The sequence below is a fragment of the Penicillium bovifimosum genome (assembly GCF_028826915.1).
Source record: "Penicillium bovifimosum strain IBT 22155 chromosome Unknown utg000005l_segment0_segment0, whole genome shotgun sequence".
In the NCBI taxonomy this organism is placed as follows: domain Eukaryota; kingdom Fungi; phylum Ascomycota; class Eurotiomycetes; order Eurotiales; family Aspergillaceae; genus Penicillium; species Penicillium bovifimosum.
In genome coordinates this window covers 4,403,411-4,417,715 of record NW_026622714.1, presented here as the reverse complement: position 1 = coordinate 4,417,715, position 14,305 = coordinate 4,403,411, and the positions used below count along the sequence as shown (strand labels likewise).

General features: G+C 50.7%; 5 protein-coding genes across 5 annotated transcripts; 2 read left to right on the top strand and 3 right to left on the bottom strand.

The window, feature by feature from the left end:
- Positions 1–692: 692 nt before the first annotated feature.
- N7515_006886 (putative sterol o-acyltransferase (APE2)) lies at positions 693–2,599 on the bottom strand (the record flags this gene model as incomplete). The annotated part of the gene is made up of 6 exons (XM_056667630.1): positions 693–719; positions 797–838; positions 896–1,151; positions 1,209–1,916; positions 1,973–2,416; positions 2,478–2,599. 6 exons carry the CDS (start codon positions 2,597–2,599, stop codon positions 693–695), a joined length of 1,599 nt encoding a protein of 532 aa, XP_056521226.1.
- A 703-nt stretch (positions 2,600–3,302) lies between these two features.
- Positions 3,303–6,069, top strand: N7515_006885 (AP-1 complex subunit gamma; the record flags this gene model as incomplete). Its single annotated transcript, XM_056667629.1, has 5 exons — positions 3,303–3,312; positions 3,381–3,504; positions 3,561–3,749; positions 3,798–5,913; positions 5,974–6,069. 5 exons carry the CDS (start codon positions 3,303–3,305, stop codon positions 6,067–6,069), a joined length of 2,535 nt encoding a protein of 844 aa, XP_056521225.1.
- Positions 6,070–6,828: 759 nt separating this feature from the next.
- Positions 6,829–8,346, bottom strand: N7515_006884 (putative nucleotide-sugar transporter; the record flags this gene model as incomplete). Its single annotated transcript, XM_056667628.1, has 4 exons — positions 6,829–7,102; positions 7,170–8,054; positions 8,126–8,202; positions 8,263–8,346. The coding sequence occupies 4 exons, from the start codon at positions 8,344–8,346 to the stop codon at positions 6,829–6,831; spliced, it is 1,320 nt and encodes a 439-aa protein (XP_056521224.1).
- A 1,578-nt stretch (positions 8,347–9,924) lies between these two features.
- Positions 9,925–10,215, top strand: N7515_006883 (uncharacterized protein; the record flags this gene model as incomplete). The annotated part of the gene is made up of 1 exon (XM_056667627.1): positions 9,925–10,215. The coding sequence occupies one exon, from the start codon at positions 9,925–9,927 to the stop codon at positions 10,213–10,215; it is 291 nt and encodes a 96-aa protein (XP_056521223.1).
- A 1,512-nt stretch (positions 10,216–11,727) lies between these two features.
- On the bottom strand, positions 11,728–13,833 carry N7515_006882 (LMBR1 domain-containing protein; the record flags this gene model as incomplete). Its single annotated transcript, XM_056667626.1, has 2 exons — positions 11,728–13,462; positions 13,526–13,833. The coding sequence occupies 2 exons, from the start codon at positions 13,831–13,833 to the stop codon at positions 11,728–11,730; spliced, it is 2,043 nt and encodes a 680-aa protein (XP_056521222.1).
- Positions 13,834–14,305: the final 472 nt, after the last annotated feature.

The window sequence follows — 14,305 nt, the reverse complement described above, 5'->3', positions numbered from 1 at the left end:
TAAACAGAGATAAGACTGACATGACTCCTACAGGTCTCCCGTCACCAAGTCAACACTAGACCACTGTGTCATGATTCATGAATGAGTGATCCTAATCCCCGAGTGGTCTCTACTGCATGCAATTTCTCTGCGTTGGGGCCTTCACGGAGGTATCTTAACTTGCGTCTCCGCGCCTACTTGTGACCGTCTGGTCCCTGGACATACTCACCCTATTCTCCACGTGAACAGATATTGATTTATGGGGGCTTCAGGACGTTGGACATATATGAAGAAGCCCAGTGGTACAGGCTTCTTGCGGGAAGGGATTGAAGATGGAGCCCCTGACTTCAATTCGAAATGTCCGAGATTGGTTGAGAGGAGACCATGGGGCCATGGTTGGCACTGACCTGTCCGTAAGAGTGGCAAGGCAGCAGGAAACCAGTCCGATGCCTCGACAGTAGGTCAGCAATAGATACTACATTAGCAGCAGACTTGGCTAGAAATGTTGAGCGCGCAGCTGGAGATTGATGATAGCGCAAAAAAGTGGTATATTTCATTAAAAGAAAATTAGCACAAAGATCACAAGAGCTATATACAGGGCGAGAGAGCCAATGACAGGTTCTGTGTTAGGCAGGCTGACAGGATATCTTCCTTGGCTCAACCTGCCAGACCCAGCTGAGTCCAGGCACAAGGTGCATGAAGTGAGAGTCCATTCAGATCAGGACGTAGAGTGCGCACATCTAGACAGGAACGACCATTAGTACTGAAAGCACTCACATGGTGCGTACCCTGGCAACAAAACGGAGCGTTAACTTACCATAGACAGACCTAAGATCATTGAGAACCAGAAGAAGGCATTCTTTCAGGGAGGTCAGTGAATATCCGTAAGGCGCTGGGGTATTCTGCATGGACTTACATTGAGAGTTGTCCGGCCGCGGAAGAAGCGGGACTTCTGAATCGCAACAATCGGCAACTGGAGCATCATAGCAATGAATCCGTATCCCCGAAGCTTTTTGGTGATGCAGCTCATGACCAGCTCATGGAAGACAGCGCTGACCAAGAATGTAATTACCATAGCCACGGGCTGGGAGAAGTTAGATCGGGATGGGTAGTAAACGTGGCGGAAGAGGAAGTGGTGAACAGGGACGTTCCACTCGCGAGAGAACTCCATCCTAAAAAGATTGATTAACCGACACGTTTCATCGCGTGCTATCATAGCTATAACTTACCAGTCGCATGAATTCCACCAATCGGCATAAAAGTGGCGGTCAGCAAACCGGGTCATCTCCGCGAACGCACCCAGCACGTACTCAAAGATGACGAGGAACACCAGCAAGAAAATGATCATGAAGGGAAAGAGGAGCATGCTGATGGTTTCGGCAAGGACAAGAGCCTTGTCTGTGAGATTAGAGAAAACACGGAGCTGGGCGCCGGCGTCTTCCAACACTGGCATGATAAATTCCTCGCTAGTCAGGGTGAGAAGAAAAATGCAACCAAAGATGGCAGCAGTCTTGTAGCCTATCTCTGACCAACGTCGTTCCTGCCGCCGCGGATATTCCAGCTCATAGCAAAGAGTCGGACAAAAGAGGAAGTCGACGTAGTTGCCAACGTGAAGGTTCTGCGGATACGAGATGTTGCCCAACGGAGAAGTCAACTCCGTAGCGAGATCTTCGCGCAATTTCTCCAATGGCTCTATGGGCTGATCTTCATCCCGCTTCTTGATTGACGGCCGACGTCGATGGATCTCGGGGTAATGCACAGCGGCTGCAGCGTCGGGCGCCTTTTGGCCTGGATTGTCAAGAGAGGCAAGACGCAGCTCTGTCTCACTGAGATGCCCATTGTAGAAAGCGTATGAGTGCAGTTTCATCAGAATGGTTAGAGTGTGCAGAGTGAAGAACACCTGCGCAGTCCAGGTCCACTGCATCATGAAAGGCCAGCTGGTAACCAGGTTAACACTGCCAATGGTACCATGGTGCATGGAATGTAAACTCACTTGATCCACAGAACCAACCAAAAGACTTCAGCCAAGCTCTGTAATATCATACCTCCGCGCGACCATCGCAGCCACTTTGGACCACTTCGCCAAAGCTTATGCATAGGCAGTACGAGTGCCGAGCTCACCACCATCGCCGCATCACTGAGTCCCATTCCCCACACATTGGCTGTCAAGAGACTCCAGACGCGCACCTGCAGGGGGTATCCGGTGTCCTTGATATTGCGCAAAATGCTGGTTCCGACCATGATGGCCAGGCCAATCCAAAAGAGAGTAAAGAACCCTCTAAAGTTATGATAGTCACTTTCGGGGTCGAAATGCGACACACGGGGCACATAATCTATGGTATAAAACAGGCGATTGCGCGCGCGGGCTTGCCTCCTCGCAGACGCGATCGACTGGACTGACGGAGGCGCATCTTCGGCGACAGGGGTAGAGCGACCACTGGGATGCGACAAAACTGTTAGACGGGGCTGAGTTCGAGGATTGTTTTGGAGCAGCTCACCTCGATTCCTGTGCCAACTTCTCTAGCGGAAAGGGGAGAGCGACGTCGGACTTCCCCTCGGGCTGGTCCGGCGCAGCGCGTGACCGTAAAGTTGCAGATTCATGGGAAACGGCGCTCGACATTCTATTTGTATGCAATTTCAGAAGCAAGAGGTTTGCGCATGAGGAAAGAGAGCAGGCAGATAAGCCGCTAATATCATATGAGGATGGAATCTTGGCTTTGTTGTTGACTTGGATTCGAAACCAAAAAGAACGGACCACTACGTCAGTTGGCGGGCCTTATTTGTATGATAGTTACACAGTACCATACACATCTCCAGGCAGACATATTGACAAAGTGTTGAGCTGTTGGGGGATCTACAAGCCTTCAGTCACATATATATGTGGGCTTCTAATCTAATCGAGAAGACCCCATCCAGATAAACAAGGTCCTTTTGCGACGAGGAAATGTTTATAGATCCCCCGCGTGCCTGTATTGTACCTTGTACGGAGTAAGTTCCAAAAGTGGCATGCCACTTATGTCATTCTGGTGCCTCAGGTGTCTTTATGAAGGCGGTGTGCTCGGATGGGGCATCAAAGTCAGGTGAGTCAGTGTGGTCACGCTAGTCCACTTGCAGGCTAGTGCCCCATGCCAAGAAGCCAGGTCGACTGCCATGAGGAATAATAATAAAGCAGTCCAGACCTCCAATTCAACAGCCTTGACGTTTCTCCGCTTTACTTGGTTCATGAGCACGGCGGTTTGTTTGCCTTCTTGACCCTGTCCTTGGCTCTTCTTCCCCATTGAATATCTTTCCTCCTTACCCCGTCGGGGGTCCCTCCAGCCGCCATGTCTTCCCGTAAGTGCTGCCCGCCGCCCCTCCTCCCCTGAGATGCACTCTGACCGCGCAATCCAAATTGCCTATAGTTAAGCAATTCATTCGGAATGTTCGATCTGCCAAGACAATCGCCGATGAACGTGCTGTCATTCAAAAAGAAAGCGCCGCCATTCGCGCATCGTTTCGAGAAGAGAGTCATGATTCCGGCATCCGGTGAGCTTCAGCATCCGTCTCAATTGAATACTCGATCGATCTCTAACTATCGATAGGAGGAATAATGTCGCCAAGCTCTTGTATCTGTTCACTCTCGGAGAGCGCACTCACTTCGGCCAAATCGAATGCTTGAAACTCCTCGCCTCACACCGATTCGCTGACAAGCGGTTGGGTTATCTGGGAACCATGCTGTTGTTGGATGAGAACCAGGAAGTTCTGACACTTGTGACCAATTCTTTGAAAAAGTGAGTGTCTTGGTAGCTGATCTGGTTGAAGCCGTGCTGACTATTCAGTGACCTCAACCACTCCAACCAATATATCGTCGGTCTTGCCCTATGTGCCCTCGGTAACATCGCCTCGGTCGAAATGTCTCGTGATTTGTTCCCCGAAGTTGAAACCCTTATGTCGACGGCCAACCCCTACATTCGGCGGAAGGCAGCGATTTGTGCCATGCGGATATGTCGCAAGGTTCCAGACCTACACGAACACTTCCTCGAGAAGGCCAAGAACCTCTTGTCAGACCGAAATCATGGCGTCCTGCTCTGTGGTTTGACACTGGCGATTGATCTATGCGAGGCAGAAGAAGAGGAGGAAGGGCCTGAGGGGGTGATCGAAATGTTCCGGCCGCTGGCTGGAGGACTTGTTCGCGCTTTGAAGGGGCTGACAACCTCCGGGTATGCTCCCGAGCATGACGTGTCCGGTATCACAGACCCTTTCCTACAAGTCAAGATCCTGCGGTTCCTACGTGTATTGGGTCGGGGAGATGTGGCCACCAGCGAACTGATCAATGACATCTTGGCCCAGGTGGCCACGAACACGGATTCCTCAAAGAATGTCGGTAACTCTATCCTATACGAGGCTGTTCTCACAATCCTGGATATCGAAGCCGACTCGGGGTTGAGGGTGCTGGGTGTCAACATTCTGGGCAAGTTCCTGGCCAACAAGGACAATAATATCCGTTACGTTGCGCTGAACACGTTGAACAAGGTTGTTGCAATTGAACCCAACGCGGTGCAAAGACATCGCAACACAATCTTGGAGTGCCTGCGGGACCCTGATATTAGCATTCGCCGGCGAGCGCTCGATCTCAGCTTCATGCTGATCAACGAAAGCAATGTGCGGGTATTAGTGCGAGAGCTGCTGGCCTTCCTGGAAGTAGCCGACAACGAATTCAAGTCTCTGATGACGACACAAATCGGCATCGCGGCAGATCGGTTCGCGCCCAACAAGCGGTGGCACATGGACACTGTTCTGCGAATTCTCAAGCTGGCTGGGAACTACGTCAAAGAACAAATACTCTCCTCATTCGTCCGTCTCATTGCGACTACCCCTGACTTGCAGACTTATGCGGTACAGAAGCTTTACTCCTCAGTGAAGGAGGACATCTCACAAGAAGGTCTCACACTGGCTGCTACATGGACCATCGGTGAATATGCCGACAATCTGCTCCAGGGCGGTCAGTACGAGGAAGAAGAGCTGGTCAAGGAAGTTCGAGAGAGCGACATCGTCGACCTCTTCACCAACATACTTAACAGCACCTATGCCTCCCAGATTGTTGTTGAATATATTATCACTGCATCCATGAAGCTTACTGTGCGCATGTCGGATCCCGCTCAGATCGAACGTCTACGCCGTCTGCTTTCCAGTCGTACTGCGGATCTAAGTGTTGAGATTCAGCAGCGTGCCGTTGAATATACCAACCTCTTCGGCTACGACCAGATTCGACGTGGTGTGCTGGAGCGGATGCCCCCGCCTGAAATTCGGGAGGAGCAACGGGTATTCGGCGCCCCCGCCCCTAAGAAACGCCAAAGCAAGGTTCTCCCCGGCAAGTCGGCGACAAAGACGGCCAAACCAGCTGAGCATGACCTCCTTCTTGACCTGGTTGGCGGATCCGACGCCCCTGTCACTAGCCCGACCTCGACTGGAACCGCCGATCTGCTGGCAGACATCCTTGGTGGAGACTCGGGTTTATCTTCTCCGTCGCCTGGGCCTACCAGCCAACAGGCCTCGCACGGCGCGATTATGGACCTCTTCGGTTCCAATGGCCCTTCGCCGTCCCCTCAGCCCACACAACCGACATCCGCATCGATGGATCTGCTGGCTGGTGGCATGGGTGCTTCTGCGCCTTCGCCTTCTATTTCGCCCGCCCCCGTCACCGCCTCTACCCCTGCGCACACCGCGCTCAATAAGGACGGCCTCGTTCTTACCTTGCAGGTTCAACGCAGTGGAACCAACGCCCAAATATTGGCCCGCTTCCGCAACGAGTCCAACTTCGACCGCTTCACCAACGTTGGCTTACAAGCCGCCGTGCCAAAGAGTCAGCGCTTGCAATTGAGTGCAATCAGCAAAGCCGATCTAGAGGCTGGCGAGGAAGGCACACAGTCAATGCGTGTGACCGCTCTGAATGCGGTATGTCAAGTTCCCCTTGCTATCTTAACATCGAGTGTCAAACTAACGTTTCATCTCCAGGGCCTTCCCGCCAAACTTCGCCTCCGTCTCCGTGTCACATCCGCCCGGGATGGTGGAAACCCCGTTACGGACCAGGTGGATTGGTCGGAGCCGTAAATGAAATCGGTGGAAGTGATGCTCAAATTCATCCGAACAAATGTTTTAATCTCCTCATGAACAGTCAACATCCCAGTTCTATACACCCTAGTTCCTTGCGCCCTTTCTGGTTTGCCTCTATCTAGACTATTGTTTTGCCATTGGTTTTCTTTCCCTTTTCTCTCATTATACTTGAGGAAGGGGTTCTTCTTATTGTACATGCTTCTACCTACCAGGTCAAAATGTTAGCGCGTGAGCAAATGCAGGGTGCATTGTATCGAGTCCATAGGTAGTTGACATAGTAGGTAATGGCCAATATGTTGCTACTGCTCAGTTATGGACTTAGGTAGACTACCTAGTACCTAGTTCCAGCCCTAGGTAGTGGCAGAGATATACTGTATAGGTATTTTCCACGCCTCCAGTGGCGCAAGATATTAAAATACCGAGGCAAATGTTTGAAAATGAGTTCTCATGATGTATCTGGACTAAATCAGAGACATGGACGCACGATGCAACAAGCCATTGAAAGCAAGGCTCTATAACCCCAAAACAAAACATATCAATCGTTACCGCAAGATACCAGTGCGACAAAAGGTCGGTATACGGTCACCAGAAAGAAGACAAGATAACGCCATCGCAACAAATGAACCAAAGCAATGCAAAGTGGTGCGGATTATCCAGAATCCAAGGTATGAGACCAGTCTATGACATCTTCCAGGATATTCATATAAGACAGACACAGGCCAGGGATGCAAACCAACCTGAAACACAGCGAGCTTATTAGATGTGCTCAATAGGGTCTTGGGGGAGCAACACCTGTCCCTCTCTCCGGTCACGAGGCAAACAAGCCTTGAGCGGAGGGCGGACAATGTCGTTGAACATGAATGTTCCATAGACAAGGAGTGCAAAGCCGAGAACTTGGAGCCATTTAAAGGACTCCCAGCCGAGTCCCAGCGAGACAAGCCAGATGAAGAGGGTGCGGCAGGTGTCGATTGTGCTACGAGAAGTAGCGGAGACGGTGCGGGTAACGGACAAACCGAAGAAGTTGAAGCCACTGCGATGAAAAGGTTAGCGGGGGGATGCGGACGAAGGAACTGAGAACCAGGAAAGAGAAAACATACCCGATGCTGATCATGATGAAGATGCTTGAAATAGCAACGACCCGGTTACTAAACACCTGGTGCAACCCCTCCTTGATATCGAAGTAGCCATAACGACCGGCATCGGTCCGGCCAACAGCAAAATACATGACTATCATTCCGACTGCAGTGACCAAAAAGCCGAACACACCTTCCCAACCCACAACTTGAATAGGGTCCATGGCGTAATTCTCCAAAATCCACTCTTCCAGCACGAACTGCGAGGCCGTGAAGATCTGGGCAGCCGCGATAAGCAGCACACCAAGGATAGCCAGCACAGCCTCGGAGGTGCGGGCGACAGCACGCGCCCGCATGATAGCAAGCGAGGCAACGTCGGCAGTACTACCATCCTGCGTAATCTCGTGGCCTGAGTCGCCGCTGAACAGAGCCCCAGCGAGTCCGACGATAGCGACGCCGAGGACGACGATGAAGAGGGCGGACCACTGGTATAGGTGGAGCTTGCGGCGGAGGAAGAGTACACTGAACAGACCGACAAAGAGGACGAGAGCACCGCGCGTCATCTGGTAGATACTCGCTGCGACGAAAAGCAGACCAACGTTCATGAGTGTCGTGCCGGCGATATCGCAGCTTGACGGCGCTGCAAGGAAGAAGATCTTCCATCCGCGTAGGGGGATACGGTTGTCATCTTCCGGTAGGGGCTTCGGGTGTCTGCCGTTGGTGTCAAGTCCATCGATTGTGTGGTCGGCGTCGGAATCATTGCCCTCGTCGTCGCCGTTTATTGGGCGATATCCGCCCGCCAGGAGCGGTGAGGAGCCACTGGATAGACGTGGAGCGATGTATTGGCGGTAGAGGAAGTTTGCGCCGACAACTACCCAGCAGCCCATTTCGCCGAGGAACATTGTGGCTCTGCACGCTTGGTGTTAGCATTCTGTTGCGAGTGTTGCGCAGCGGCATCGTGGACATGGAGTGAAACCTACGTCTGGATGACTGGCTGCTCGAACAGCTTCCGCTGACTGGAATCGGGCGAGTCACAATTCCGCACACATTGCATATCCTGTCCATCACAAGGCGATTAGCTTGTGTTCCTTGCATGAGCTTTGTATCGTGCGCCTACCTGATACTTGTTGAGAATGGTGTTACACACCCCGGTCACGAGCATCATCGTGACCAGGAAGGGGATGAGGGCTTTATTCGCCATCTTGCCCTGGGTGTTGTAGCTAGTAGTATTGGTACGAGGACTCAAGTTCGAGTTCGGTATCAAAGAGGAGGAAGAGTCCAAGGGCTGTTGACCCAAGTGAGGAGAACAAAGCGGAGATAGGCTTATCGGGCCATCGGCTGATATCATTGTCACGCGGTACCTCCGACCATTGGAGATAGCTACTCCTTACACAGTACCAGATCCATACTACCTATATGTATACATATTTACCATCCATTTCTCTAGTGGGAACTTGGCATTTGCTGCGACTGTCCCGACTTCCGCTCTCAGTGTCAGACCACTGAGCTTATCTTGGAAGCTCACACTCAGATTCAGCGAGCTGCGCTTGTCATCACGTGATGGTAAACGCGGTCCAATGACTCAATGAGATCCAAAGCCGAGGATTCTCTGAGGCATCTATTGCTGGTTGCCTCATTTGCCTTTGTCCCTTTTGCGAACTCCTCGGGTAGAGTTCCATTAATCCCATTTTTGCTTTCCTCGCCATAGGGTACTACATGCGGCACTAGAGATTGGGTGCTCCAGCATACCAGTGGGTAAGAACATATGAGCTGTATCTGTATTCACTGCACCCAGAAAATATGCATAGGGAAGATACCAACTGCTCCCCAAGGCCATCCATTGAGCAGGTACCTTACCGTCCGCAGTTCATAGTGTGCTCAAATACAATGTTGGCTATTTTGAGCAGTCGTTAAGTTCGTAACTCGTACTTCGTCGGCCACACGAACACGAGATGTCCAAAATTGCAGGGACTCCGCCCGAGTCTTAGCTCAAGTATACGAGATTGATCGTCCGGGGATCTTACTGGATTAGGGGTTATTTCCAGAGCCAAAGCAGCCAGCCGCCAATCAATTACATAGATGCTTGACTCTAACTCCCGAAATAGATTCAGGGACATACTCGGGATAACTTTATCTACTATTTTCTACACAACAGCACACTCTGTGATCAGAGTACCAAGAGCAGACATATGCTCGAGTAACATAGTCTTAAGCTCGTCCAAACATGACAGACATGAAGCTAGAACAGTCTCTGTTGCTTTCAGATGACCATCCTAATGGGTCTCAAAATAACAATCCCGGGATCTCCAGGCCGATTACTAGTCTGAGGCTCTCTTTGCCCTGAGCTAAAAACTTCACCCTTGATCGGCATGTCTACTTCAGCTACCACGGCTGAACAACACGAGGGCACCTTACATGTACCAATAGGCTGTGCCATCTACCAAATACGAAGTAATAGTTAGTAGCAGTCATCGTATTCACCCTGATCGACGATGTTGATCTCTCGTGATGAGTACTATTCTGGCATCACTGGGCACGATACGAGCATTGGCATCGACCAAGTTACATCTTCTACTTGATCAAGTCAAGACTCAATGTCACCCAGAAAGCTATATAAGCTATCACTTGTGCCCGCCTCGATACTCCTGGAACATCCTCTCAAACACAACCAAGTTCCAATCTCAAGCTCAATCTCAAGCTCAAGCTCAATCCTCCATTCATCCAATTTACATCAACTTTCCAACCTACTCAAACCTCAACCTCTCCCACTTCCATCAAAATGAAGTTCACCGCCGCCACCGTCGCCGCAGTCATTGCCGTTCTGCCTATGGCCAACGCCTGGATCTTCACCACCTGCGGCAGCCAGTGGGACGGCGAAAACGGCAAGAAGTGCACCAAGGCTCCCTGCAAGAAGGGTACCAAGATCGACTGGGAGAACGGATTCTGGTCTGATTGTGTCCTCCGTGTCTACAGCGATAGCAAGTGCAGCAGCCAAATTGGAATCGCTTCGGATGACTGGAATGACCACAAGCTCAGCAAGAGCATGGGCTCCTTCAAGGTTTCCTGTTAAGGAGTCTGTCTCTCTCCGGTCTGGGGGGAATGAGGAACTGTCGCAGGGCTCAGGGCAATGTTGGAGGAGGAGGATGTGGTATCTCTTTGGCTCGCTTTTTACTGTTGGATGTCTGTTGGATGGATTTTGAGTTGTCCTTGACTTTCACTGTTTTGTAGCTAGCAGACCTTTCGTTATCAGATACAATGCATTTATTGATCGTACTGTTGAGACCCTAGACAAGCCGTTAACAATACAGAAGAGGAACGAAACATGGCCGGCAAGAGCCAAAATAATGCTTTGCTTCTAATTAAAATAGAGAAAATAGAGAAGGAAAGAAGAATGTACTGAATCTGATATCGCTGTGTTGAGCCTACAGTCTACACAGTAGTACTTACATTTTCTGGTGTTCTGATTGATAAAGTCAAGACTGACAAAGTTTTACATATTCGCCTTCGTGGTCTAGTTGGTTATGACGTTGGTCTCATATACTTTTCATATGACATTCTTGGTAACAAGATTGACATCCGAAGGTCTCCAGTTCGATCCTGGACGAGGGCAAATTTTTTGCATCTTCAGTGAGTGATAGAGTGGGTCTATCATATGGCCCGCAGGTCGTTCAAATGGCCAGAATTTCACCAGAGGTTACATTAATACATTCCTTTTCTTTTCCCGCATCGATATAGGGTTGTGATACAGATACAGAGACACCCCCCATGGCTATTGGGACATCCTTTTGGCTTGTGGCACAATGTAACAATCAGACACCTATCTCTAACTAGCACCTCCCCCCAGTCTCCGTGATCGACTGGGGGATTGTTGCAAAGCAACACGTTCGCGTATTCTAAACGGACATGCCACTGATGTTATAGGACCAAAAGCTGGGGAAAGGAATCAGGTTAGAACCTGGGGTTTGTCCGCGGGCGGGATGGCAAGATGGCTATCGATGCACCATCCTAGAGATGGTCTTCGTTGTTTTATACAAATTTACTCTGCAGATATGCCGTTAGCTGTAGACACGCAATTGCACATATACTATAGGTGACTTTAATTCATCATCCACCGGGTAAGAACCTGATGAGGGAACCTAAGCAAGCGTCCACGGGTATTTGTGTATGAGGTGTTAGTCCTTTGGCTCCTGGCTATGTATCCTTAGTTTGCGCCTTGGTGTCATCACAGCCACCAGTGGCTTAGTGGTACAGCCTTCGTGGTCTAGTTGGTTATGACGTTGGTCTCATATACTCTTCATATGACATTCTTGTTAACAAGATTGCAATCCGAAGGTCTCCAGTTCGATCCTGGACGAGGGCATTTCTTTTTTGCCCTATGCCCTATTGTTTTTGATACAGTAGAACATCAAAGGGACAAGACAATGCACTATTGTAGACAGTGTGTCAATGTGTATCTTCTATAACAATGTTCAATTGTAGTCGTAGGCCGATACAAAAACAGGTTAAAGCTATATACAAGGGAAACAATGCATATTATACTGGCCAGCAGTTGAAAGGTACCGAACACCAGAACGTGAGCTTTCTAACCCAGACGCAGATGGCCAGGCTCAGCCCGACCTCTGAATAGCGAGGTACTCTCTTCTGCGGCATTATTATCACCCGACATCCAGCGTGGGAGTCGGAATGGCTCGCCCTGAAACCATCGGGGCGTTGTAGTAGTATCAAGAGTATTCTTGATGCGATGCGCAAAGGATTGGAAGAAATTCTCATCCTCCTCGTCCTCCCCATCTACTATTGTAGGCGCGACCACTGTCCTCTGGGTGTATTGAGGACCCTCCGAAATAGGGACTCGCTGCCGAGACGAGCCGGGAGAGCCTTCATCATCGCGGTCCGATGCCCAAGTTGACCGACTACCGCGAGAGGACACTGCCAGAGACCCGAACCCGTTGAGTTCCCGTTGTATGAGATCGCGACCCTCCCGCCAGCCACCCATGCCATACCCGGCAGGGTTGTTCTCAACATCGTGGATGTCATCGTCCTCGGCAAGACCACACCCGAAGACATTCTTGATCCGGCCGTACAAGTTGAAAAGCGTTGCGCAAATAGGTAGGAGAATGAGAATTGGGAAAAGGAAGTCAAACCCCTTCCCAAGCGGGGTCAGGTTGATGAGCTTACCAAGGAACTGGTAAAAAGTGGTGCTTCGCCGAAATCCCTTCGGCAAGAAGGTCAAGAAGTTGTAGGCGATCGGTACTGTCAACCGAGCCACAAGACCAGCATACCAGCAGGCGCTCTCGCCATATGTGTTGCGACGGACAAGCGCACGGTTTCCCCACACCTTGACATCGCTAACGCCGACGAGAGCAGCCGAACACATGTACAATAGCCAAGCAGAGGCTGTGAGCTGACCACCGAAGCCAACAGGATGTTCTTTCCAATTGGGGACCACAGTCAAGCTGACAGCAGAGAGTTGAGGTGCCAGAGATTTGATCAGTTCCGACCAGACGATGCAGACCGATGCCACCGCAAAGAAGGCACCGAATGCCAACCTGACCGAGGGAATTATGTTCGAGTACAACTGATACCGCATATACGGGCTAAGGAACTTCACACGAGGAAAGCAGGATGATCGACGGGGGGCCGGACCAAATTCGAGTTTTTTCGAAGCCGCAGAGTCGATGATGGCTTGAAGATCAGCTGCTAGCTGCACCAGACGATCCCATTCATCCACAAATCGGGCCTTCATATGCCGAGCACGTTGGAGCCGCCGGGTGAGGTCAGCCAGATAGCGTTCCGTGATGACAGAGGGTATCGTGGCGGATGGGTCGGGATTCTCGAGAATCGGGGCTCGCACGTCAGTTTGGTCGTGCCCTTCCTGTAGCTCTTCTATCCATTCACGGAAATCACGCGCCGTGCCTGTTTTACGGCGCTGTAGTTGTGTAACCTGACTGTTGAGATTCTGCAACTCGTTGACCGAGTCCATTAAGCGATCGTGCACCTTGGGTGCATGTGCTTGGATTCTCTTCAGCCGACCGCTGACGTTGGAATTTCGGAGCAAATTGCGCGGGATGGAAACGAGGCCGTGGCCCATGAGGTAAATGGCTAGAACGAGACCCCACACGTACGCTAATGCCATGACAAGACCCTTAATGGAGGTAAATTCAAATCCATTTGAGATCGACACATAGACCAACCCCACCAGGGAACATCCCAGGACGATCAATTGGTATTGGGCATTTGAGCGAAGAGAGTACATGAGACGGCCTTTGGGTTCACGGTAACCCGAATCGACATATTCACCAAGTAACGGAAGGATGACCCTAAGTGAGAGACAAGAATGAGTGACTGTTCCCGTTCAAGTAGACTAACGTGGGAGGACGTACCAGGTAAGAACGAAGATCAGCCAATAGGCAATGCGCCAGCATACCAGAACCACTCGCTCCGGCAGCCAGATTGCCCTGGGCCCAGAACCATCGCGCGAACTTGACGCCAAATCGATGGGGACTAGGAGCACCACACTGGCGGGCAGAGCCAGGGCCAAGAATATCGGAACGGTTAAATACCCGGGGGTGGCGCGGAGGGTGAGAAAGCGTCGCAGGAGAAGTAACACAAGAGCGGAGATGAGGAACAGGGCAAATGCGAAAAAGACGTTGGAGCCCACCGAGACGGGGGACACAGAGACGGAGAACATGCCGAAGAACCAGCGAAAGCTAAAGGAGAAAAAGCAACTTTCTTCAATCGTTGTTCATGGCGAGGTAACTAGGACGCGAGGGAAAAGAGCGACCGTGTGGAAAGATGTTGAAGGGCAGAAGTGTATATATAGAACAGTCCACCCTCCAGGGCTGAGGTTGACGTTTCCAGGAGAGTGGCTGACTTAAGCTCTTGGACTGACTAGGTATAAGTACTGGAGACTTCCTTTTTGCTGACAGTTCCAGTATATAGTGGAGTACCTGGTACATAGCCACAGCCTCCTGGGAGTGTTTCCGGATTTTTGACCAATTGGTTTCTCCGGATCAGGTCAGGGCCAGAACGCCTGTCGATCCTGATGAGAATTGGATTTGAATTACTTTGCTTTTACCAGATCAGTTTGATAAATTCAGAATTACTGTATTGTAGTATTTTAAGTAGAGATTGATGTCTTTTTTATATTCTTATGTAAGAGT